Below are 24,134 nucleotides of genomic sequence, written 5' to 3' on the forward strand. Positions count from 1 at the left end.
AAGGCTGATTTAGTGGAAGGATTTTTGTGGACACAAACACAGAGTCCCCCACTTTAAAATCCCAAACAGGCACATGGGATTTATCATACTGCTTCTTGTAAGCTTCCTTGGCTACTTTCAAGTTCTCTTGGATCTCCTTCCATCTGCTTTCTAATTTGCCTCACCATTGCTCGAACGAGGTGGGGTCTCGGGCTCGTTCTCCCCCTGGCAACAATGGAACCGGCTTTCCCTCATACCCATTTACAATCTGAAACGGGGAAGCCTTGGTTGAGCTGTGCCCACTGTTGTTGTAACCATACTCGGCAAACGGCAAGAGATCTACCCAATTAGACTGTTGGTGGTTCACACAACACCATAAATATTGTTCTAACAGTGCGTTCACATGTTCCATCTGTCCGTCCGTCTGTGGATGGTAAGCTGAGCTCAACCCCTGTTCTATACCCATCAGTTTGCAAAACTCCCGCCAGAAGTTGGCAGCCAACTATGGCCCTCTGTCACTAATGATCTTATCGGGGAATGAGTGGAGTTTCACAATGTGGTGGAAAAACAAATAAGCTAGTCTCTTAGCAGTGGGCAGTTGCGCACAAGGAATGAAGTGTGCCTGTTTGGAAAAGGTGTCCACTACTATCAGAATTACGGTCTTTCCTTGCGAGGCTGGTAGTTCGACTATGAAATCCATTGACACTATAGACCAAGGACGTGTAGCTGTTTCTAAAGGTTTTAGCAATCCGGGGGGCTTTCCTCCCCTCTTTTTTGCCATTAAGCAGATAGGGCAGGAGGCCACAAATTCAGAAACGTCCTTTTCAAAGAAGGCCACCAAAATTGTCTATTAATCAAATGCAGTGTCTTCACATATCCAAAGTGCCCAGCTAGCTTGCTGGAATGGCAGAATTGCAGGACCTCTGACCGGAGACTTTTAGGTTTGCCATCTTTATACCAAAGTTTGCCATCTTTATACCAAAGTTTGCCATCTTTATACCAAAACCCATCCTCCCCCCTTTTCACTTCACCCGGTCGGTTTTCCCCTCCTTTTCAGTCTCTGTGGCCAGGTGCTCTCCCCCCCCACTTCTCTGTTTGCAGACTCCACTGTGTTTTTGGATCTGGTGGTCCTACTTGGGAAGGGGAGATTAAGGAGTCCACCACGTCCTCTTTTTGGCTATTGTGCTGAGGGAGGCGCGAAAGGGCGTCAGCCCAAAAATTCTTTGTCCCTGGAATGTGCCTCAGCACGAAATCGAATTTTGAAAAGAACCCCGCCCACCTAATTTGCTTTTCATTGAGTTTACGATGACCGGTGAGCACCTCCAGATTTTTGTGATCGGTCCAAATTTCAAATGGCAATTTAGCACCTTCCAGCCATGACCTCCGTGTTTTTAAGGCATAAGTCACGGCAAAAACCTCTTTATCCCACACCGACCAATTCCTCTGCTCCTGGGGAAACTTTTTAGAAATATAGGCACAGGGCTTTAGCCTTCCCTCCTCATCTTTTTGCATGAGGATGCTCCGACAGCGACGTCGGAAGCGTCACATTGCACAATGAAAGGCTTCAATTCATTCAGGTGGCTTAAGACTGGCTCACTTGTGAACAGCCTTTTGAGCCTATTGAACGCCTCCTGACACTTCGCCGTCCAATTTAGCTTCGCTCCCGGGTTTTTGGAGTCTGGACCTTTCCCCTTTGTTTTCAGCAACTCCCTGAGGGGCAACATTATTTGGGCAAACCTCGGTATGAAGGTTCGGTAAAAATTTGCGAACCTGAGGAACGACTGGAGCTGTCTACGTGTCCTCAGGGGAGCCCACTGTAGTACCGCTTGAACCTTACTTGGTCCATAGCCAGCCCCTGCCCTGATACTCTGAAACCCAAATATTCGAGTTCGGTCTTGTGGAACTCACATTTTGACAACTTAGCATACAACTTATGCTTCAATAGTGTGCTGAGAACCTCCCTCACTAATTGCACATGCGACTGGAGATCTTGTGAGTAAATAATTACATTATCCAGGTACACCACCACCCCCTTAAACAAATATTCTCTCAGCACTTCAGTGATAAAGTTCATGAACACTCCCGGCACTCCTTGTAAGCCAAATGGCATTACTAGGTACTCAAATTGTCCCATTGGTGTATTGAATGCCGTTTTCCATTCATCCCCCTCTTTGATGCGCACCTTGAAGTACGCATCCCTCAAGTCCAGCTTAGTAAAAAATCTTCCCCTCCGACACAGTATTGAGTAAGTCCTTGATGAGGGGTCTCGGATAAGCATTGGAGGTGGAAATCCCATTAATCCCCCGAAAATCAGTACAAAGTCTGAGCGAGACATCTTTCTTTTTCTTAAAGAGGACGGGGGCTGCATGGGGGGCTGTGGCGGGTCGGATAAAGCCTCTCTTCAAGTTCTTATCTTGGAACTTCCTCAGTTCCACCTTCTCAGCCCACCCCATTGAGTACAGCTTGGCCTTAGGCAGGGTCTGCCCCGGATCAGTTCAGTGGCACAGTCCCGTGTCCTTATGGGGTGGAAGTTCATCGGCTCTCTGTTTACTGAACACCCCCCTTAAGTCTCGATAAGCCTTAGGGATCGTCTGGACTTCTTCCATTGTCAAGCAAACCTTTTCATTTCGGGGCGGCGGACTGGGGCCCCACTCCTTGTATTTAAATGGTTTTAATGGTTTAAATGGTTTAAATAGTTTTAGATGTATTTAAATGGCATGAATATGAATATGTGTGTTTGATGTGTTGGTATGTTTTGTGGAAGAGCACCTCATTTCGTTGCTCTTTTTGTTGAGAACAATGACAATAAATTTATCTATCTATCTAATCTATCTATCTATCTATCATCTATCATCTATCTATCATCTTTCTATCTATCATCTATCTATCTATCATCTATCTATCTATCTATCTATCTATCTATCTATCTATCATCTATCTATCATCTATCATCTATCTATCATCTATCTACCTATCATCTATCTATCTATCATCTATCTATCTATCTATCTATCTATCTATCTATCTATCTATCTATCTATCTATCTATCATCTATCTATCATCTATCATCTATCTATCATCTATCTACCTATCATCTATCTATCTATCTATCTATCTATCTATCTATCTATCTATCTATCTATCTATCTATCTATCTATCTATCTATCATCTATCATCTATCTATCATCTATAATCTATCTATCATCTATCTATCTATCCTTATTCCACTCTGGTGGTTCCAGACTTCTAAAATCCTAATGAATCAGTTATTCAGTGTCCCCATTCTGTCAGTTGTTCTGACTCCCTGTGTGAAATCCAACTTGAGTCCCTGTGAGAATGGTGGACTATAAATGATATAACTACATTAAATAAATGCTGCAAGAACTTTAGACCAGCCATCTATGTGAAAGATGCAATGACTGCTGCTGTGTAGACCGTTGCCATCCTGATGGGGCTGCACAGGAAGTCAGGATGGCTCTCTGTTGTTGAGAGCCATGTCCTTGACAGGCAGTTTTGGACTTGGCCTCGCTCAGACATGCCTGGACGTTTCCTTGTAGGAGGGTTAGGTACAGATATAACAAAGAGTAAACAAGAGAACTGGGGGGCATGCAGCATAATAGGCGGTCTGAAGCACCCTGTAAAAGGACTTGCAGACTTTCGCTTTAGAAAATAAAGGAAAGCAACCATGTGTGTGTTTGTGCATGCACTTCCTCAGTCTTTCTGTCCATGTGCAACAGTCCACATGGCCATGGCAGCTGCCCCAGTATTCATCCCTTGTTTTTAAATTTTGCCACTGTTTACATGACAAGTTGTGATGCAGAAGTCGTGGAGTCAGGGCTTGAATTCAGCAGGAGCTCATGGGAGCACAGCTCCTGAACCTCCACCCAGGGTCTGCATGCAGTGGGGAGTTTTCTCCTCGCTGCAGATAGATCCTGGGGCATATGCAAATGAGATATGCTACTGAGTTCCTGCACCTTTTTCTCTACAAAACAACCTCTGCATGGAGTGCTGGGAAACCAGCATGCATCCTTGTGGGCAGGTGAGAGACCACTTACCATAATTCTGCTAATCAGAGTCACCAAGGCTTTTCAGACTTGGAGAGGGGGGAACAGGTGGGGACAGGAGAGTAAAACGTGCTGCTGACTTTGTGGAAGCTCTCTCCAATACCAGCATGGCTGCTAGCTCAGTTTGCCTTTAAACAAATAAACATTTTGAAATGGTAATGTTTCTTTGTAATATTTGTAACGTTACTATTGTGGAATGCATTATTTCATTTATTAAATTTCTGTACACAGTACAAGAAGTTTAAATAAACCAGGAATTGCAGTAGAGGTTTGGAGTTCAGAATCTGAAAACGAGCAAAATCCCATTTGAAATTCAGCATCAGCGTTAACAAGACATGTGAAATGGTGCAGGAATTACATAGTAAAAGCGTACTTAGAGCAAACAGAGCGTACTAGTGGAGGTAATGATGGGAAGTACCATCAAGAAGAAGACTGCAGATTTATACCCCGCCCTTCTCTCTGAATCAGAGTCTCAGAGTGACTTACAATCTCCTTTCCTTTCCTCCTCCACAACAGACATCCTGTAAGGTGGGTGGGGCTGAGAGGGCTCTCACAGCAGCTGCCCTTTCAAGGACAACCTCTGCCAGAGCTATGGCTGACCCAAGGCCATTCCAGCAGCTGCAAGTGGAGGAGTGGGGAATCAAACCCGGTTCTCCCAGATAAGAGTCCGCACACTTAACCACTACACCAAACTGGGAGCAGCTGACGTACATCAGCCCTGCAGAGTTTGCAACACAAGAGACAAATAGAGAGGTGGTTTGCTGTTGCCTGCCTCTGTGCCGCAATCCTGAGAAGCTAAAGAGGCTAATACTTGGATAGTCCTGGGTTGGGAGATCACTAAGAACTAAACAAGTATTCGCCTCCTTAGCTTCTCAGATCTGAGAAGATCAGGCTAGCCGGGGCCATCCAGGTAAGTGCATAGTCCCTATCCCTTTACCAGAGCATCGTTCTGAAACATTTCATTGCGGTATAGCCCTATTCCTCTTGCAAAAAAGCCCTCCAGAAGCAGCTGGCCAAAGAGCCTTCCCTAAGCAAATGTTCGTTTCAGTCCAGTCCTGTTCAGGTTTACCTAGGGCCAGGGGTGGAATTCTAGCAGGAGCTCTTTTGTATATTAGGCCACACCCCTTGATGTTGCCAATCCTCCAAGAGCTTACATGGCTCTTTTTTTGTAAGCTCTTGGAGGATTGGCTACCTCAGGGTGTGTGGCCTAATATGCAAAGGAGCTCCTGCTAGAATTCCACCCCTGCCTAGAGCCAAGTTCTGCTGAGGTCCATGGTGTTTGCACCCAGGTAAGCATATGGAGAATTGTCGTCTTAAAAATATATATGATGAGAAATCAAAGGTTTTAGTCCAAGGCAGACATAAATAGGAAGCATTCTATGTGGAATACAGCATTCTCCCTCCCTCCCTGGTGTAGGCATCGATTATCACCTCAAGTGCCACATTACTGGTCACAGAGGCTTCTGGCAGGGAGAATGAGTCGATCTCACTATTCTGATGTTGCAGCGGCCTGAGAACGGTGATCCCTTCACCAACCTTCGATGACGCCAGCGCCAAGGGTTAAGAGCTTGGGAATGCTTCTGGAGTCCTCCTTAACTTTGGAGGCCCAAGTAGCAGCCGCGGCCAGAGCCGCTTTTACCATCTTCGGCGAATACGGTAGTTGGTCTCCTCCCTTGAGCGCGGTGACTTGGCAGTGGTGCTCCACGCTTCAGTCACCTTGAGAATAGATTACTTTAATGCCCTCTGCATGGGGCTGCCCTTGACTCAGATTCAGAAGCTGCCACTAGTGCAGAATGCTCCAGCCAGGCTACTAATGGGGCTCTCTGGGCTCTCTGAGGGCCCTGTACTGGCTGCCTGTTGCGTACCGAATCCATTTCAGGGTCCTGGTATTAACCTTCAAAACCATATATGGCCTGGGACCCATCTATCTGCAGGACCGCCTTGCCCCACATTTTCCCCAGAGAGCACTTCAATCCAGTTCTCAAAACCTTTTGATCATCCCTGGGCTAAAAAAGGCTAGGCTAAATTCTACCAGAGCCTTCTTGGTGGCAGCCCCAACAATCTGGAACACCCTCCCAGAAGCCATCAGGGCCCTGCGGGACTTACCACAGTTCCGCAGGGCCTGCAAGACTGAATTGCTTTGGATGGCATATGACATCTAATGGGAGAGGGCTGCCCCCTCACCTGGATCTATCTCGTATTAATACCAACTGCCTAGGATCTAATGGCTTTGGAGAAAAGAAGATGCTCTATGATCCTGCCTAGAATAGATGAAGTAGCACCATTGTGATTTTATCTGATTGTTTTACTGTTTTAATATTGTTTATTCTATGTTGTTAGCCATCTTGAGTCTTTGTCGAATGGACGGGATATAAATCTAACGTAATAGATAATAAATAAAGAATCAGATATATGAAAAGGGTAGTATCATCTGGTGCAAAGGTTGGCTGTTTTTGTTTTTGGTAAATGCATACCATACGGCTGGACAGCTGGACCTCGTACCTGGCTAAATGGAGCCTGTTTGTATGATAAGGGAATCTTTGCTTCTGTCATTTTAACTAAAGATGGAATGATTTTGTACTATGTCCTAGGGAGGAAATAATTAAGGGAGGGGGAATGGACATATCACTCAAAAGCAGCTATCTGTTTGAATGTAGCTTTTGATATTAGATTCTGAATGTTGGAAGAATTCTGCTAATCAAGCATGTTCATTTCCTGTCTTTTATTTTAATAGCTGTTTTACTGAAGTGTCTGTTGACCATACAATAAAGCTGTCTTGTCTGTCTGTTGTGAGCACCATGGAGAAAGGGTGGGATAAAATGAAATAAACATTCATTTTCCCTCCTCCTAGAATATAACTGCTTCAGTAGTTTAACAACCTGTTATCTTCACAAAACTGTTTGCAGGGGGGAAATACATTTTATATGCACACACACACACACACACACACACACAGAGTAAATTATGCTAAATGTGTAGATTCTTTTGAAGATTGTATTTCAGAAAAAAAGAGGCCAAAGGATTTTGAGCAAACTGTAGTGGAATTTGTAGTCTGTCCTTCCTGTGTTGAAATTCCAGTACTGAAAATTGTCTCATCCTCACTTTATAGGTTGATGGAAACATGAGCAAAATTTATTGCCAAAATCTTTGCCTGTTAGCAAAACTCTTTCTGGACCACAAAACCTTATATTATGATGTTGAGCCATTCCTTTTCTACGTCCTCACCAAGAATGACGAGAAAGGCTGCCACTTGGTTGGATACTTCTCTAAGGTAAAAGCTTGATATTATTATAGGAATTCCTTGTTTGTATTCCAAATCTTCAATAATTGTTGCCTGAAATACCGACAAGTACAGTAACATTGTCAGTTTCGCAAACCATAGGCTGGTGTTGACCAAGATTAAGAAACTGTGGTCTTTCAAAGCATTCATTGCTGTTTGTCATTGGATGTATTTTTAATCTTTTGGGGATTGTGTTAATAGAAGCGTCACAGCTTACCAGCAATGTTCCCTCTAAGCTGCACAGTCTTGTGAGCAAAAATTCTACTTTGTGAGCTCCTGGCATTAAAGTTGTGAGCCACTGCCCCAATGATTGCACTCTGGGGTCATCCTTCCTGAGCTAAGACAAAAATGTGTGAGCTGGAGGCTAACCCTCTGTGAGCCAGCTCATGTTAACTCAGCTTAGAGGGAGCACTGCTTAGCAAACAAGACGATTAATCGGTTTTTAAAATAAATGTGTTTCTGCATTTATCATGGCTTCCATGGACAGTTATCCTGAGGCAGTAGCCCCAATCTGAGGTGTTTGAAATGCATCTGTGTGCTGATGGGTTTGGACCAAGTAGGGCATTTCTAGTGAATTCCCATTCCTCACTGTATTCTAGTAGAAAATACAGTTCTGCTGCTATTTATTATCACTGATCCTATGAAGATCCCGCCCCCTCCGGCGCTCTGCTCACCTGCCTGCCACCGCTAAAAGTGGCGGTGCTCCGCTCGCTCCCTTCCCCCTGCTCGCCGTGGCTAAAAGGAAGCTCTGCTGTCTTCGCAGCCCGTGCTTGCGCGTTCTGTGACAAAATGCACAGGCGTGAGCTGTGAAGCCAGCGGAGCTTCCTTTTAGCGATGGGGAGAAGGGGGAAGGGAGTGAGCTGCAGTGGGCTGGCAAGCGGAGCGCCGGGGGGGTGGCAGGGGCGGTGTCAGGGAGCAGCGGGCGGTGGCCTGGAGGGGGCTAACAGCGGCAGGGAGAGAGGGAGGCAAGCTAAGCGCTTGACTGGGTCACTGGAGGGGGGGGCGAGAGCCCAATTTGCTGCCCCCCCACCTCTCGGTGCCCTAGGCAACCACCTAGTTTGCCTAGTGGGCGAGCCGGCCCTGATCATAGGAAGTCAAAACATTCTTGAACTAACATGAAGAGAATATCTTATGAGTTGTGCTTGCCTAAACTAATTTTTCTCTCTTTCTGGACATCTATTTTCTAGGCCTAGCATTTCTAAAGTTTTAGTTTTTGTAAAACTGTGTCACTGAATATATGGATACACGAAGTGTTTGGCTTACTGCATCTTTATGGAAACTCAGTTTTAAATACAACCCCTATAAGCATCTTTAATGTATGAGTTCATGCACAAGGCTTTCTCCCACTGAAGTCATTAGAGTTTAATTCACTGAGGCCAGCCTCTGTGGTTGGGCACCTACCTTGTACGTCAGGTCATGTTCATCAGGAACTTGTGGGGAAAAGACATCTGAAAATGCTGAATATCTTCGTGGCTTTCCTGCTCCTTAGCAGTTGTAAAAATTGTGAATGATGGAATATGATTATCATCTTGGCAAGTAGCCAGCTGAAGAGAGGCCTTGGAGGAAGGGCAGAATCCCTCCTTCCTGGAAATTCTTCTTGTAATGCTATGCTGGAGGACGTGGGTTGGTTGATTTGGAAGTGTGGTCTGCTGAAGTGGGCCATAAGTCCTGGAAGCTTGAGCTCCTCTTCTGCGTCAAGCAGTGAATACTGCTAAAAAGTGATACTGTTTATGGAAATTATTTTTCAACCTGTCTCTTCCGTACTTCCCTAAACTGTTTTGGAATCAAACCCCAGATCTGTTCTGAGCATTGCCTTGTCTGTCACCTTTTCAAAGATCTGAGTTTTATGCTTGGACAGCATAGAGAGGGGGAGATCATGGCTTGAGATGTGTGATAGTTGCTGCTTAGCAGTTCCGCCAACAGAGGGGGGGCTGGGGGGATGGAATTCAGGGGGCCTAAATCACCTAGAGGGCCCTTGAAGACAGCTTCATGTTGCATCCAACTGAGAGGTGATAGGATCACCATCTTCAAGTACTTGAAGGGCTGTCATACAGAGGATGGTGTGGAATTGTTTTTTGTGGCCCCAGAAGGTAGGACCAGAACCAGTTGAAATTAAATCAAAAGAGTTTCCGGCTCAACATGAAGAAGAACTTCCTGTCCGTCAGAGCAGTTCCTCAGTGGAACAGGCTTCCTCGGGAGGAGGTATTTGTGAGTTTCCTGCATTGTGCAGAGGGTTGGACTAGATGACCCTGGAGGTCCCTTCTAACTCTATATTTCTATGATTCTATGAAGCTGCAAATAGCACAGTGTGGTGGTTTGTGTCACCCAGGAGAGGATTTTCCCATGCCATTCAATTTTGGCCATGACACTGCCACAATCATCCTGAAGCTGGCAGCCTATTTTGAGTAGTGGTTAAAGTGTCATACTAGGATCTGGGAAACCCAGGTTCAAATCCCCACTCTACAATGGAAGCTTGTTGGGTGACCTTGAGTCAGTCACATGCTCAAAGCCTAATCTACCTCACAAGGTTGTTGTGAGGATAAAATGGAGAAAAGGAGAATGATGGAAGCCCCTTTGGGTCCGCACTGGTGAGAAAGGTGCCGTGATGGCTCTTAGCACCCCCCTGCTGAGGCCCCTAGTTGTCTGCTTGTCCAGAGCTAATTCTTTTTATCATGGATAGTGGAAGTGCCTTGTGGTTATCAGTGCTATCAAATTGGCCTCCTCTGCAATTTATGCAGGAGCTCACAACTTTAATCCTAGTAGCTTTCGAAGTAGAATTTCTGCTCACAAAAATTCACAGCTTAGAGGGAACATTGCTCCTGTGCTGGTTATGTGACATGTTTCCAGCTTTACCCAAGTCTGAGCTCTTTATAGGAACACCCAGCAGGTAAATGCATGACATAGTAAGGCAGCTGTGGGTTACTTGTATTAATCCAGTGTCTTCAGTGAGGAGAGTCAAAGTTGCATCTGTCCCATGTTTCTCCATTGGTAGCTTGCTTGGGTTGTGTCTCTTGCCTTTGGTCCTGGATTGTGCAGACAGGTCAGTTTGCTTTGGCAGGCAGTGTCTGCTGGTCAAGGCAGCTGCAGAACTGAACTTGCAAGCTTTGGAGGTGTGCTTGGTGTGTGCTGCGTAATGGATCTGAGGAGTGGAGGCAGACACACAGGAAGAAGAAAGTTGTCTTATGACAAACAGGTCCCCCAGTAGCACTTCATCTTTGCTTGAGAACACAGTCTGTGAAGTGGCATTTCTTTCTCCTTTCCATAGACTTAATTTAAATTTATGTCCTTGTTTCTTGGATTGTTGTAACTCGAATACAAGAGTGGTTCTCAAAACTCTAAGGCAATAGCTAGCTCCTTGGGGTTGAGGAACGAGAACGGGAGGAGGAGGTATGGGGAAGAACCTCAGTGTACCATTACTCCTAGCCTGAGTTGGAGGAAAAGAAGTTCAGGTAGGAATGCTTCTTTGTCCTAACAATTTCTCTTCGTGTTGGAGAAGTGGTTTATGGAGTCAAAGGATGCTGTGTTCTAGTTCTCTGTTGATACCTGTGTTGGACAGTACCAGTGATGTAGGGTGGAAATTTTTCCAGAAAATTTTGCAATATTGTATTTTTTTTCATGATAAATTTTCTGGCCCAGATATATATAAATACAGTCTGTTTAGCCATAGTTGTCAGGGCTATTGTGCTGCAAACCAGTCACGTTAGATGAGGGATGGGAAGCATGGGCAGACAGACCTCTGTGCATGCACATGGCTGAGGTTTGCACATGGCATATTTGACTTCTTATGCCATGTCCCCCATTATTGGGAAATCAAAATCAAAATAACTATTCTCCTAAAAGTAAAAGACAGACTTTTGAAAGATGATTTAGTGGGCGTGCCACATAAAGGAGACCGGACTTGGTTTTCCATCCTAAGGCAGACCTAGAAGACTCTTTTCTTGACAGTTCAATAGAGGAGAACCTCCTAAACTCTTTTGCAGATCTACCTTGCCCTGATCAGGAAAAGATCACTTCTAGATTAGAACATCTGTGAACTAAACTTCTAAGTGTCAGCAGGAGATCCCAGCAACAAGTAAAAACTGACTCTCTGAAGAAAAGAGACTCCGAAGGCTACAACTGCGACAAGTCTCCTCTCCATCTTCTAAATCAGATTTGAACACTAAGGGAAAGCAAGAAGACAATTTTAAAATTTGAATCAGAATTTTTTCAGGATTCATATTTTTCCCATTGTATAAATCATTGCCTGAATAGCTTGTCAGTCAGTCTTCTCAACTTTGTATGAGAAGCAGAGTATTGGTATGGGATGGAGGCGGGTGATGCACAGAGCAGAGTAAGATTAGGAAGAATTCTTACAGAGAAAAAGAGAGGGAGAGAAGCTGATAGAGAAACCTGCCCTTTGTTCCAGCTACCCTTTCAAGGACAACTCTTGCCAGAGCTCTGGCTGACCCAAGGCCATTCCAGCAGCTGCAAGTAGAAGAGTGGGGAATCAAACCCGGTTCTCCCAGAGAAGAGAGCTCTGGCTGACCCAAGGCCATTCCAGCAGCTGCAAGTGGAGGAGTGGGGAATCCAACCCGGTTCTCCCAGATAAGAGACTGCACACTTAACCACTACACCAAACTGGCCCTTTCAAGGACAACTCCTGTGAGAGCTATGGCTGACCCAAGGCCATTCCAGCAGCTGCAAGTGGAGGAGTGGGGAATCAAACCCAGCTCTCCCAAATAAGAGCCCCTGCACTTAACCACTACACCAAACTGACTCTCTTTTAAAGTTCAGCCAGGTATCAAACAAACAAACCCTCTCTTATGAAAGCATAAGTAAAGTTTACTAGAGTTAGTATACAGAGCCAACCTGCCTTGGGGCTAGGTTGCCAGGAATATAAAGGTTAACGGTTACAGAAAGAATTCATATAGAGAAAAAACTGGGGCAGTTATTCACACAGCCTGGTGTATTTCGATACAGGACAACCAGGGCTTTTTTTGTAGCAGGAACTCCTTTGCATATTAGGCCACACACCCCTGATGTAGCCAGTCCTCCAAGAGCTTACAGTGGACCCTGTCAGAAGAGCCCTGCAAGCTCTTGGAGGATTGGCTACCCCAGGGGTGTGTGGCCTAATATGCAAAGCCTTGAAGACAGCTGCATTCTTGTCCTCTGAAACTCTCAGGGCCAGAGGTGGGAACAGAGACACCCTCCTAGGCCTGGGCTGCCTGTCTCCTTGGTAACGAGATAAGTCACATGGTTATAGATGGCGCCAGAGTGCCCTCCCTCCTCTGTTTTATTACCCCTTAGGTGTCAATGGGAAATACATTGCTGGTATTTTAGGAAACGAAAGTTACCTCAGTGCATGCATAGTGTAAACACTTGCAAGTAATCTAAGAACACACATGTGATTTATGCAATGAAAAAATTAGTTTTTCGGTGGTATTTGCTGCCTCTCTCATTATATAAACTTAAAACTTTGGTATGTCCAATTTGTCCTAAACAGTGTGGTCAGATAGCATCGTACTTTCATTATTGGTAGTCTTGTCCTTTTATTTTACATTACTGGAAAAGAGTTATTTCCGTGTTAAATCAAATGTTGAGTGTTAATTTGCCTGCTGACCCTGCATTGATTTTGCTTGATTGTTGGATTGACTGACGTTGAACGCAGAAAAAGGATGTTATATCTACTCTGTTATCTATAGCAAAAACTGAACTAGCAACGAAATTGAAAGATAGTGAAGAACCGGAAATATGGGATTATTTCATTTTAACTAAAATGGCATATTCTTCACGGTGTTCTCCTCAGTCTTTTGAGAAAAAAGCTGATACCTTGGTTACCAGTGGTGACTTGCCTTATAAATAATAATATTTTACCACAGAATACTGTATATCACAATTTGATAAATTTTAATGTTGGTTGTATGTGAAGTTATTTATTCAATAAAATTATTTTTATTTAAAAAAATTAATGCAATGAAACGATTAATGGAAGATCCCCAATCCCGACACTCAACTATTTAATGCTTTTTAGATCTTACCTCAGATGGCACAAACTTTAAATTCAAAAGTCAAAGGCCAAAGCTTAGGTGTTCTCTGTGTTGCTTGCAATTGCTATTCAAGCAGGTCATAGTTCCAACCTGTCGAACATCCCAGCTAGTTTCTCTTCTTCAGGGCCTTAGCTCAGTTATAGTTTTTGGGCCCAGCAACATCAGGTGAGGATGGCATCCAATCAGGACATGTTTTTAGCAGAAACCTCTAGAAGATTACCTCATCACGCACACACACCCAGACACACACACACACACCAGTTCTCCCTCCCATCGCATGGACTGTGGTTGCATTTGGACTGCTGTGGATAGCTTAGGGTATTGGTGAATAAGTGCTCAGTCCTTACTAAGGAGTCTGGAGGCTTGACACTTCATTTCCAGGGGTTCTGGTACCTGGAATACTGAAATGGCAACATACATAGGCGTTAGTGGGAGACCTCATGCCAACCTCCTTTTGGAGTGAGTGAAATTTTATTACAGCATCCAGCCAGAACAATTCTAACACTTCAGCAAGGGACACCAGAACAAAATACTGCAAGGTATAGAATATACAAGTATACAGATATGAAATATAAAATAGATATAAGAAATTCACAGGAAAACCACTACCCCCCTTTACAATTTTACAAATTAAGCTGCATCAATCTCCTTTTCTGTCACCACAAAATATTTTTGAATGGAAAAGGGATTGTGGAAAATGTGGTGAGCAGAATCCATTGTGAGTTACAGATCTTCAGAGGTGACTGTGCCGTGGTCATAACGGTCTTGGAAATTCTCAACTGTACAGCCCTGAAGGAATAGCTGCTGGCCTTCCCCCAGCACACCAAGATGGTGGATCTGTGCCTTCCTTCAGTGAAGGGAACGGATGTGCTTCCTTAATAAGGCATCGTGGTCACGGATGGTTGCAATGCCTCACCTGGAGTACAGGTTTGTTCCACTCTACAGAATATTTCACATCCTGAGCCAGTTACTAAAAACATGGTGGTTTCTGGAAGAATAAGAGGCAGCTGGGGACAACTAGAAGAGGTTTGTATGTTCTCAGACTGAAAACTAGTACTCAAATTTCTAATTTTTCCTGTTCCTAACTACTTGTTGGCAAACTGTTTCCCCTAAATGAAGACACAGGAAGACCTGAATGAGGTTGCATCAAACCACTCCTGACACCTGCAAGACTGCTCTTTTCCAGCTGGCCCACACTTAAGAAGGAATCTATTGTAGAAAGAATACCGTCGCCATGGGAAAACTGTAAAACATCAAGATCTAGCTCCAAACCAATTTAGATGCTTTTAATGTTGATTTGTAACATATGATTTTAATGTATGATTTATAACATGTATGTATAACCTATTATATGTATTGTTTTATTGTTGAAGTATTTTTATGCTGTGAGCCGCCCTGAGCCTGAGGGCGGAATATAAATTAAATATTATTATTATTATTATTATTATTATTATTATTATTATTATTATTATTATTATTATTATTATTATTATTATTATTATGTGGTACAGAGAACTACTACCACCATCAAAAAAGTATTCATTTAAAAGAAATGGGTAAAATGCAATTCCTCTGTCCCTTTCTCTATATGTGCCCTATCAGATGTTAAAATAGGACAGAATCCGTAGCTTAGGAAGTTACATATCTCTGCAGAGTCCCAATTACCTGACTCTTTCTTCCTGCTGACCAGGCCACCGCATGGCTAATGGCTGTCTGTTCCAGATCTCTGTTAAGAGTTCTGTCCCCTCTGATGGGCCCAGCACAAAAGAGACCTCCCTGCTGCAAGGAATTCTTATCATCTCCCTCCACCTCTCACTTGACCCAGTCAGGCCAAGTCAAGGAGGCTTTTCCTGATGTCTCCAGAAGTTTCCTTCCTGGAGGTTATTCCTGGAGACTTTCTAGTCTAAAGTCCTCCAAACCTCTGTTCCCTGCTTGAAGAAGGGGGAGAGTGTGGTCCACCCATTACCCGCCTCTTGCTAGATCTATTTGCATTCGTATGGAGATGGACTGATGTACGCCTGGAAAGGAACTGAACTGACTTCCCATCTTCTTGCTTGTTCTGTGCCCAGAGAGAAAAAAAATTAAAAACTCAGGGTGACGTTTTGCTCATTTCAAACCTCCAGAGAAATGCACTCCTTCACATACTCTTAAACAAATCCCTCAGCATTTTTTTCTCTAACCCTATAAATATAGTAAAACTTTTGAGAAGTCGTTGGCCACAAGGAGCCAGTCCTCAAGACTAAGAGCTAGAAGGGCATTTGTGTGTGAAGTGTGGTTTGCCACTGCCTGCCTCTTCCGTGGGGGTCTCCCATCCAAGGACTAACCAGGGCTGACCCTGCTTGGCTTACAAGATGTGATGAGATCATCCTAGGCTGGGCGGAATCAATTTATAAAGGAAACGAGCCTCCCTCCAACCGTGGAGAGTAAGTGCTGTCTTTAGGGCTTTGTTCAAAAAAATATCATCCAGATGGGATGCCCTCTGGAGTGTGCCCACTAATCGCCTCCCTTCCAAAGTATCTCCTCCACTAAAAACCTGACTGAGTGGCTGCTTGAGGCACCCTGCTTGCCAGGACCATGTGGAGAGTGGGGGCGGGGGCGGGGCAAGGAAGATCCATTGGTAGGATTACTCAGACTCGATGACTGGATTTTTGCATGCAGATGCGTTGAGCAGTGTTCCCTCTAAGCTGAATCAGTGTGAGCTCACAGATTTTTAGTCTCCGGCTCACACATTTTTGTCTTCGCTCTGGAAAAATGGCCCCAGAGCACACTAATGTATGCAGTAGCTCACAACTTTAATGCCAGTAGCTCACAAAGGAGAATTTTTGCTCACAAAACTCTGCAGCTTAGAGGGAACATTGGTGTTGAGACTCTAGTCAAGGAGATGAGCTTTGCCATTTGCTCAGAAGCGTTTGGGATGATTTTAAACTCTGGATTAAAGGAGGGGTTGATTTCTTTGCTGCTCAATGCAGCTAAGTATGCTGTTGCATTACACTGGAGACAGAATTCAACTCCTTCATTGGTGGCCAGGTTAAGCAGATGCTGGGAGTATTTTGTTTTGGACAAAATTGCACATAATTTAGAAGGGGGCATTCTCCGCATCGAAGGTCAGCTATTTTAGCTAAGTGGTCCCCTTTTCTGGATTACCGTACTTTTCTTGTGGGAATTTTCGTTCAACTGCACATAATATATTGGTCTGGCATTAATTTGTTTTTAATTTGATTTTGCACTGTTTGTAATTGTGGTTCATTTGGATGTTTATTGGTGACTACCTGACATCGTTGGATCATAATTTTTGGATATTATTTTGACTATGATCCTGAATGTTAATATGTTTATTGAAATAAACTTGTTTTTATATATTTTTTAAGAAAAGGAGACTGATTTGCTCTCTTTGGCCCCAAAAATGGCTTTAAATCTTCTGTCATATTTATCCTTTGCTGTCACGAATGCTAGCCATGGTTTCTGTGGCTGGAATCTGGAATGTTCTTTGCAAGTCAGGATCACTTGCGTTAATAGTGCCTGGATAGCCTAGTTTTGCATCTTAATGGATTTTGGCCATCTCTTTCCTCTTAAGTCTGGGCAAGTCCTTCTTCCCCTGGCCTTCCTGGCTTCTGCTATCTGGTTCCAAAAGCAAGTAGGGAGGTGTGTGTCTTTAGCTGCTCGTTTCCTGGTGATCTGGAGCAGCCAGAAGCCCTACACAACTCTAGGAGTCTTGGTGTAACGACATCCAGTTGCAACACCTTGAAATAGGGCCCCTATTGGAAGGTCACAGTGGGTACTTGGAGTTTGGAATCTGCCTGTGATGACACCCGGGTCCACTGCTGGCCTTGTATTGTGGGTGTGTGGAGCACTGCACTGGATGCACTCAGCGTTTCTGTAAAGTGGGGCAAGGGCTGCTCTGCTTTTCCAGCCACTCAGAAGGGCTTGCCAGGGTGGGGGCAGAATATGGATTGCAACCCTTGATTGCAACCCAAGGGAAGGGACTAGGCCACGGAAATTATTCCTCTGGCCTCAGTTTGAAGATGTGGCTGTCAAGACAGCTCTCAGCCTTTTTTGCTCCCCCCCTTTCCCGCTCTCAGCACCCAGAGCACAAACTGGACCCTGCCTGATGTGGGGGGCTAGCCTAGAGGTCCTCTTTGTGTTAAGCAGCCGGCTTAGGCAAGTGATAGTTTTTCTGTCTCGTACATGTGTGCCACTGCCAGCTTTAGATGGCCTGAGCACCTTGGAGTTCATTCTGTATTCAGAGGGTGATGCTCTTGTCTGTGAAAAACCTACATGTGCTCCAAGCATAATTCCAAATGAACACCTCTGTGAGTTAGAGCATTTGCTCGGAGGCAGATGAGAAATGCCAGTGAAAAGCACAAAGGTGTATTTTATGCAGTGGATGTTTCCCATCCAGCCTCTGCCGCCTGGACTGAGCAGGTGGGTATGGTTTCCCTTGGTATATTCCCAACAGAGAAGTCAGTGAAGCATGGAAAGATTTCTCACCCCCTACCCAAATCCCTTCACCCCCATATTTGGTGTAGTGGTGAAGTGTGCGGACTCTTATCTGGGAGAACCGGGTTTGATTCCCCACTCCTCCACTTGCACCTGCTGGAATGGCCTTGGGTCAGCCAGAGCTCTGGCAGAGGTTGTCCTTGAAAGGGCAGCTGCTGTGAGAGTCCTCTCAGCCCCACCCACCTCACAGGGTGTCTGTTGTGGGGGGAGAAGATATAGGAGATTGTAGGCCGCTCTGAGTCTCTGAATCAGAGAGATAGACGGGTTATAAATCTGAAATTCTTCTTCATGTCCAGTGTTCCATCTTGCAGATTCATTTGGTGCTTTGTGCTGCTCCATATAGACAAGCTGGAACGGGTCCAGAGGAGGGTTACGAAGATGGTGAGGGGTCTGGAGGCCAAGTCCTATGAGAAAAGGCTGAAGGAGCTGGGGATGTTTAGCCTGGAGAGGAGGTGGCTCAGGCTAAGAGGTGATATGATCACCATCTTCAAGCACTTGAAGGGCTGTCCTATAGAGGATGGTGTGGAATTGTTTTCTGTGGCCCCAGAAGGTAGGACCAGAACCAGTGGGTTGAAATTAAATCAAAAGAGTTTCCGGCTCAACATTAGGAAGAACTTCCTGACCGTTAGAGCGATTCCTCAGTGAAACAGGCTTCCTTGGGAGGTGGTGGGCTCTCCTTCCTTGGAGGTTTTTAAACAGAGGCTGGATGGCCATCTGACAACAATGCTGATCCTGTGAATTTAGGGGGAGGTGTTTGTGAGTTTTTTGCATTGTGCAGGGGGTTGGACTAGATGACCCTGAAGGTCCCTTTCAACTCTATGGTTCTATGATAATAGCAAAACTGTCTTTCAGAGATACCGCCTCAATTGGTAGCAATGTTCCCTCTAAACTGGAGTCTTGTGAGCAAAAATTCTGTTTTGTGAGCTAGTGACATTACAATTGTGAGCTACTGCATGACTTAGTGTGTTCTGGAGGTCATCCTTCCTGAGCTAAGACAAAAATGTGTGAGCTGGAGGCTAAAAATCTGTGAGCGAGCTCACGCTAACTCCGCTTAGAGGGAACACTGATTGGTACCATTACAATTTGCTAGTGTGGACAGTCCTTCCCGCCAGATTATGCCGTCCTGGTATTGACCTGCTTCCACTCCCCGTGTGCCTTTCTGGGATGTCTGGCAGAGGCAGAAGAAAGCAGGTGCATGGAATCGCCCACTTCGGCCGTATTCTGATCTATTTCTCCTTCCCTCAGGAAAAGCTCTGCCAGCAGAAGTACAACGTCTCCTGCATCATGATCATGCCCCAGTACCAGAGGCAAGGGTTCGGAAGGCTCCTCATTGACTTCAGTAAGTGAAGAGCTTTATTTACATCCACGGTTCTGGGAGTGGAGGGTTGTGGTGGGGATACAGCAGCACAGAAAACTTCATTTAACCTGCTTTGTGGTGGTGGTGATTGCCGCCTTTGCTAATAGATAATGGGATTTCAGTTTCTATTTGCATAGTGGTAGGGGAGTTCCCTCGAGTGCAGAAACTGCCGCCTCTCTGTTGTGCTCCAGGAAATTGAGAGTAGAGCTCTCTGCAGTAATATTAGCTCTCAAAGCCATTACACTGAATGAATTGTCTAAATTGCATTCATTCAGTGCTCCTCGTTAGTACAAAGAGGGGCAATTATTTGTGATTAAAGCAAAGGAAGGTGTTAGTCCGAGGCATTCTCTGCTTTCCAAATTCTCTTTTAACATGGAGTACATTTTAGCTGAACAATAGCTGTGATAGAGCTTAATGTTTTAGTGTTGCTGGTTTTGTTTTTACTTCAAAGAATCTCATTACTTTTCTTCTGGAGTAAAAGCCGGTCTTTTGGTAACATGCTACATAAATTGGTTTCCTTGCTTTATATCTTTCTTCGTGATGCAGAGATGTACATCTGACCTATTTTGAACGTTTTAAATAGTGTTTCTTAAATGACCCCAGTGTCCCTTAAAAATAAGGTTTAATTTCATAAAAAAAATTGATTTCCGAACACATTGACTTCTGAACAGCACTTTGAGGTGGTTTTGAATCCAGGTTCCCGCTGGTGTGGTGTTTTAGTCGATTTTTAAAGTATCATAGAGAACATGTATCCATGTGGCTGAGTTTTTGTTCTGGTGGACGAGCTTGGAAGATGACTAAAAGGGTAAATAAGGCTGAGTATAAAAACAGGGGTAAAATGGTGATTTTGGCCCAAGGATTACTGTAATGTTTTAATTCTGCATGGTAGCATTTTAATGGCCATTGCTTTGAAAAGAACCAAGCACCAGACTTGATAAATAAAACTTGATCTATCCGCTTTGCTCTTTATAAAGTATCCTGACTACTTCATATTGTGCAGCTGGTCAGGGAAGCATTTGCATCCAGTATGCAAAAGCCCGAGACAGTGTTTTGAGGCTAGGGCTGTTTCTTGTCTTGCTTGGTTTCTATGGCCAGAATTCAATCATGATGAGCCTCTGACAACTGTACTTTGTGATGATGCACACTTCTTGTTGCATTCACGCTTAGTATTTCTAGGTGTACATTTATCTCTCCAAGGTCTACTAAACATACCCTGTGAAGTGGCGCTTGCCACTTGTCCTGTCTAATGAGCTCAAGGTTCCCCCTTGCTCATTGCTGCCACACCTTCCTCACATGCCAGAGGAGGGAGGCCTGGAGAAACTGGTGCCATGTCCCTGTAGCATTTCCAAGGTTCCCACCACATCCCACATCCCATGACAGGGCAACATGGCTCTGCCCCACTGAGAGCCAGTTTGGTGTAGTGGTTAAGTGTGCCGACTCTTATCTGGGAGAACCGGGTTTGATTCCCCACTCCTCCACTTGCAGCTGCTGGAATGGCCTTGGGTCAGCCATAGCTCTGGCAGGAGTTGTCCTTGAAGCGGCAGCTTCTGGGAGAGCCCTCTCAGCCCCACCCACCTCACAGGGTGTCTGTTGTGGGGGAGGAAGGGAAAGGAGACTGTAGGCCACTCTGAGACTCTGTCTTTGAAAGGGCAGCTTCTGTGAGAGTTCTCTCAGCCGCACCCACCTCACAGGGTATCTGTGGTGGGGGAGGAAGGGAAAGGAGATTGTGGGCCACTCTGACACTCTGTCCTAGAAAGGGCTGTTTCTGGGAGAGTCCTCTCAGCCCCACCCGCATCACAGGGTGTCTGTTGTGGGGGAGGAAGGGAAAGGAGATTGTAGGCCATTCTGAGACTCTGTCCTTGAAAGGGCAGCTGCTGTGAGAGTCCTCTCAGCCCCACCCACCTCACAGGGTGTCTGATGTGGGGGAGGAAGATAAAGGAGATTGTGAGCCACTCTGAGATTCGGAGTGGAGGGCTGGATATAAATCCAATATTATCTTCACTGTCACATCCCCAGAGCTCTTTCCGTATGGCCTCCTCACTCATAAGAGAAGCCATATTGGATCAGGCCAGTGGTCCATCCAGTCCAACACTCTGTGTCACACAGTGGCCAAAGAAACCAGGTGCCATGAGGAGGTCCATCAGTGTGGCCAGGACACTAGAAGCCCTCCCACTGAGCTTCCTCAAGCTCCAAGAATCCAGAGCATCCCTGCCCCAGACAGAGAGTTCCAACGATAAGCTGTGGCTAAGAGCCACTGCGGGACCTCTGCTCCATATGCTTATTCAAACCCCTCTCAAAGCTGGCTGTGCTTGGGTACTCCCTGGGTAAGGAAGATGCATGGGGAGAAGGGCTCGTGTTCTGTCCTTCCAGCCATACCTGCATTGCTGTCTGAAGGCTTGCAAGGAGCTTGCCTTTGTACTGTCTGCTGGCTCACATGGCCATAATTATTACCCCCCAAGGTGAGTTAAGTCTACTGTAACCAGGGCCTTTTGTTTGGCATTACAATTTAATACTTGTTGAAGCTCTTGGAGCTGTGACTAGGGGAGCAAAGGCTTGATTACCGTGACCCCAGGTGACAAATATTTGGGTCACAGCTGGGATTTTACTGTAATTTGTCACGGAATTGGTTGTAGTTTCTTTGCATACTGTGCTCAGAAAAGAGCCTCTGTGAGTTTCATTGTCAGAGCAAACCTTTTATCCTTTTTGTCCCTTTCACTTTGAATTGTTTTCCTCCCTCCTCACCTGCTCTCTTCCACATCGTTCTACCTCCCCGTTCCCTCTTTTCCTGCCTGCAGCGTGACATATCCACCCAGCATAATTCTTTTCAGTGGGGCTTGTATAAGTTTGACTCAGCAGCTGTGTTAAAATTCAGGCAGTGCCTTTAGCAGCATTGAGTAGACTACTTTTGTCTGCTGCTGCCTGTTTGAAGATTCCGCTTCAAGCTTTGGGATGCTCTTTCCCATTCTGGTGAAACTTGTTCTCTTCATTTTGTGTTTGCAATTTTAGCATTGTAAAAATACAAGATTTATTTATTTATTTATACTATTTATATTCCACCCTATCCCAGAAAGGGCTCAGGGCAGAACACATGATTATTAAAAACAGTATAAATAACAATTAGAACATATCTTTTCAATAAAACAATACAATTTGATCATAAACAGTTACAGGTGGTGGCTCAGTCGGGCACCTGTTATATAGATTAAGAATCTGGCACAGTAAAGAGGTAGTTTAATATTACAGCAGAGATGGAACTGCAGCATAGGGCTGGTTGATGGAAGGAACGCCCAATAGAGTAGGACGCCTGCTGCCTCAACTAAAGGCCTGGCGGAATAGCTCCATTTTACAGGCCCTACAAAAAGGTAGCAGTTCAGTGAGGGCCCAGATCTCCAAGGGGAGCTGACTCCACCAGGCTGGGGCCAAGGCTGAAAAGGCCCTGGCCCTAGCTGAGGCAAGACAGATGTCCTTCGGGGCAGGGACGGTCAGCAGATGTTGTGTACCGTATCGTAGTGATCTCTGGGGCACATACGGGGAGATTCAGTCCCGTAGGTATGTCAGTCCCAGGCCTGTGTTGCCTCTCACAAGAGAGTTTGTTTTCTTCCAAGATGTGAAATTAGCTCTTGTCCATTAAGGCAGGGATCCGCTACCTTTTTGGGCCTGAAGACACCTCTGGGATTTTGGGAGGGGGGTGGTGAGTGCCAGCCCACCATGGCTGCCTCAGGGGGTGGAGCCTCCCTTCAAGGGGGTGTTTATGCTTGGGCAGGCTTGCTGCGATAGAGCAGGACAACACACTAGTCCACAGCAAGGCCTGTGAAGAAACGTGGATGCTGTTGCTGAAAATATGGGAAGGAGAATGGAAAGTCAAGAACAGGAGGGGAGAATCGTTTGGACTTGCAGAGTCAAATGAGGAATATCCAGTTTTCTACATAGGAGTGTTAGAATACAGTCGAAGCACAACTTTTCCGGGTCCGGATAGATGCCAAAAGTTGTTAACCTGCTCTCTCACTGTCTCTCTGTGTGCTTCCGTTCTCGTCAGTACATACAAAAGAACGCTGTCACTTGAAGCATGAAGTGCTTAGATAAGAGACATCTGAAAGCATTATTTTGTTCCCTGGACTAGATTGTGGGAGAAGTGGCCAGTTACCTCAATTGATAAAAGACTGCTATGGTTCGTATATCGTTGGCTTAGGGTCGTTGTGGAAGGGGGCGGGGTGAGCTGTCTGACTTTCTCAACCTTGAACCGAGTGTCAGAGAAGGTTGCCTGCTGGCTCCATTTTGGTTTAATTTATACTTAAAGGCTCTTTCAAGCCATTTTGATCAATCCTGTCATCCTCTTTGTCAAGCACACCGTAGCATTCCTATTCTGCTGTATGCAGACGATTCACTCCAGCTGCGCTGCACTCGTCCTGGTTAGCAGAGATCCTTAAAGCTTCCCCCCCCCCCCCCCGACTACAGTTGGAAAAATTTGACAGTAAACTGCCAGAAGTCCAAGGTAGTGTTTTTTGCTTTAAAAAGGAATCATAAAACATATTGTTGGCTTTGTGTGTGAGTGAATTGGAACAAGTTAAAGAATTTTCTTATCTCAGAATCTTGTCTAATCCAAACTGGGCTCTGCATTAAAACGCTGTGAGAAACAAAATCATACCCTGTATTGGAGATACTTTGAGTTTCTTTCGAACAAGGGGAAGGAGATGTGTGTCAAGTTCTTGCTATTATCTGTTTCTGTTTGATGTAGCCTGAGGAATGTATGTATGGGTAGAATGCTTCGTCTGCCGAGGAAACTAAAGTTAAGTGCATGCCTCATAGAAGCCGGGAACCTACTTGGTACCAAGGTCCCTGCTCCCGTCCTGGATGTTTTGTAGAATGCTTGGTTGTGTGTGTGTGTGTGTGTGTGTGTGTGTGTGAGAGAGAGAGAGATTTGTAGCCACT

The 24,134-nt window shown here is 45.1% G+C and overlaps 1 protein-coding gene across 1 annotated transcript in view; it reads left to right on the top strand.

The window, feature by feature from the left end:
* Positions 1-24,134, top strand: part of KAT6B (lysine acetyltransferase 6B) — a 197,804-nt gene that overhangs the window by 122,744 nt on the left and 50,926 nt on the right. Inside the window, exons 11-12 of the mRNA XM_060236705.1 lie at positions 7,155-7,316; positions 19,094-19,187. Coding sequence (XP_060092688.1) covers positions 7,155-7,316; positions 19,094-19,187 — 256 coding nt within the window. The remainder of the gene's footprint in view (positions 1-7,154; positions 7,317-19,093; positions 19,188-24,134) is intronic.

This window comes from Heteronotia binoei, chromosome 4 (genome assembly GCF_032191835.1).
Source record: "Heteronotia binoei isolate CCM8104 ecotype False Entrance Well chromosome 4, APGP_CSIRO_Hbin_v1, whole genome shotgun sequence".
Classification (NCBI taxonomy): Eukaryota; Metazoa; Chordata; class Lepidosauria; order Squamata; family Gekkonidae; genus Heteronotia; species Heteronotia binoei.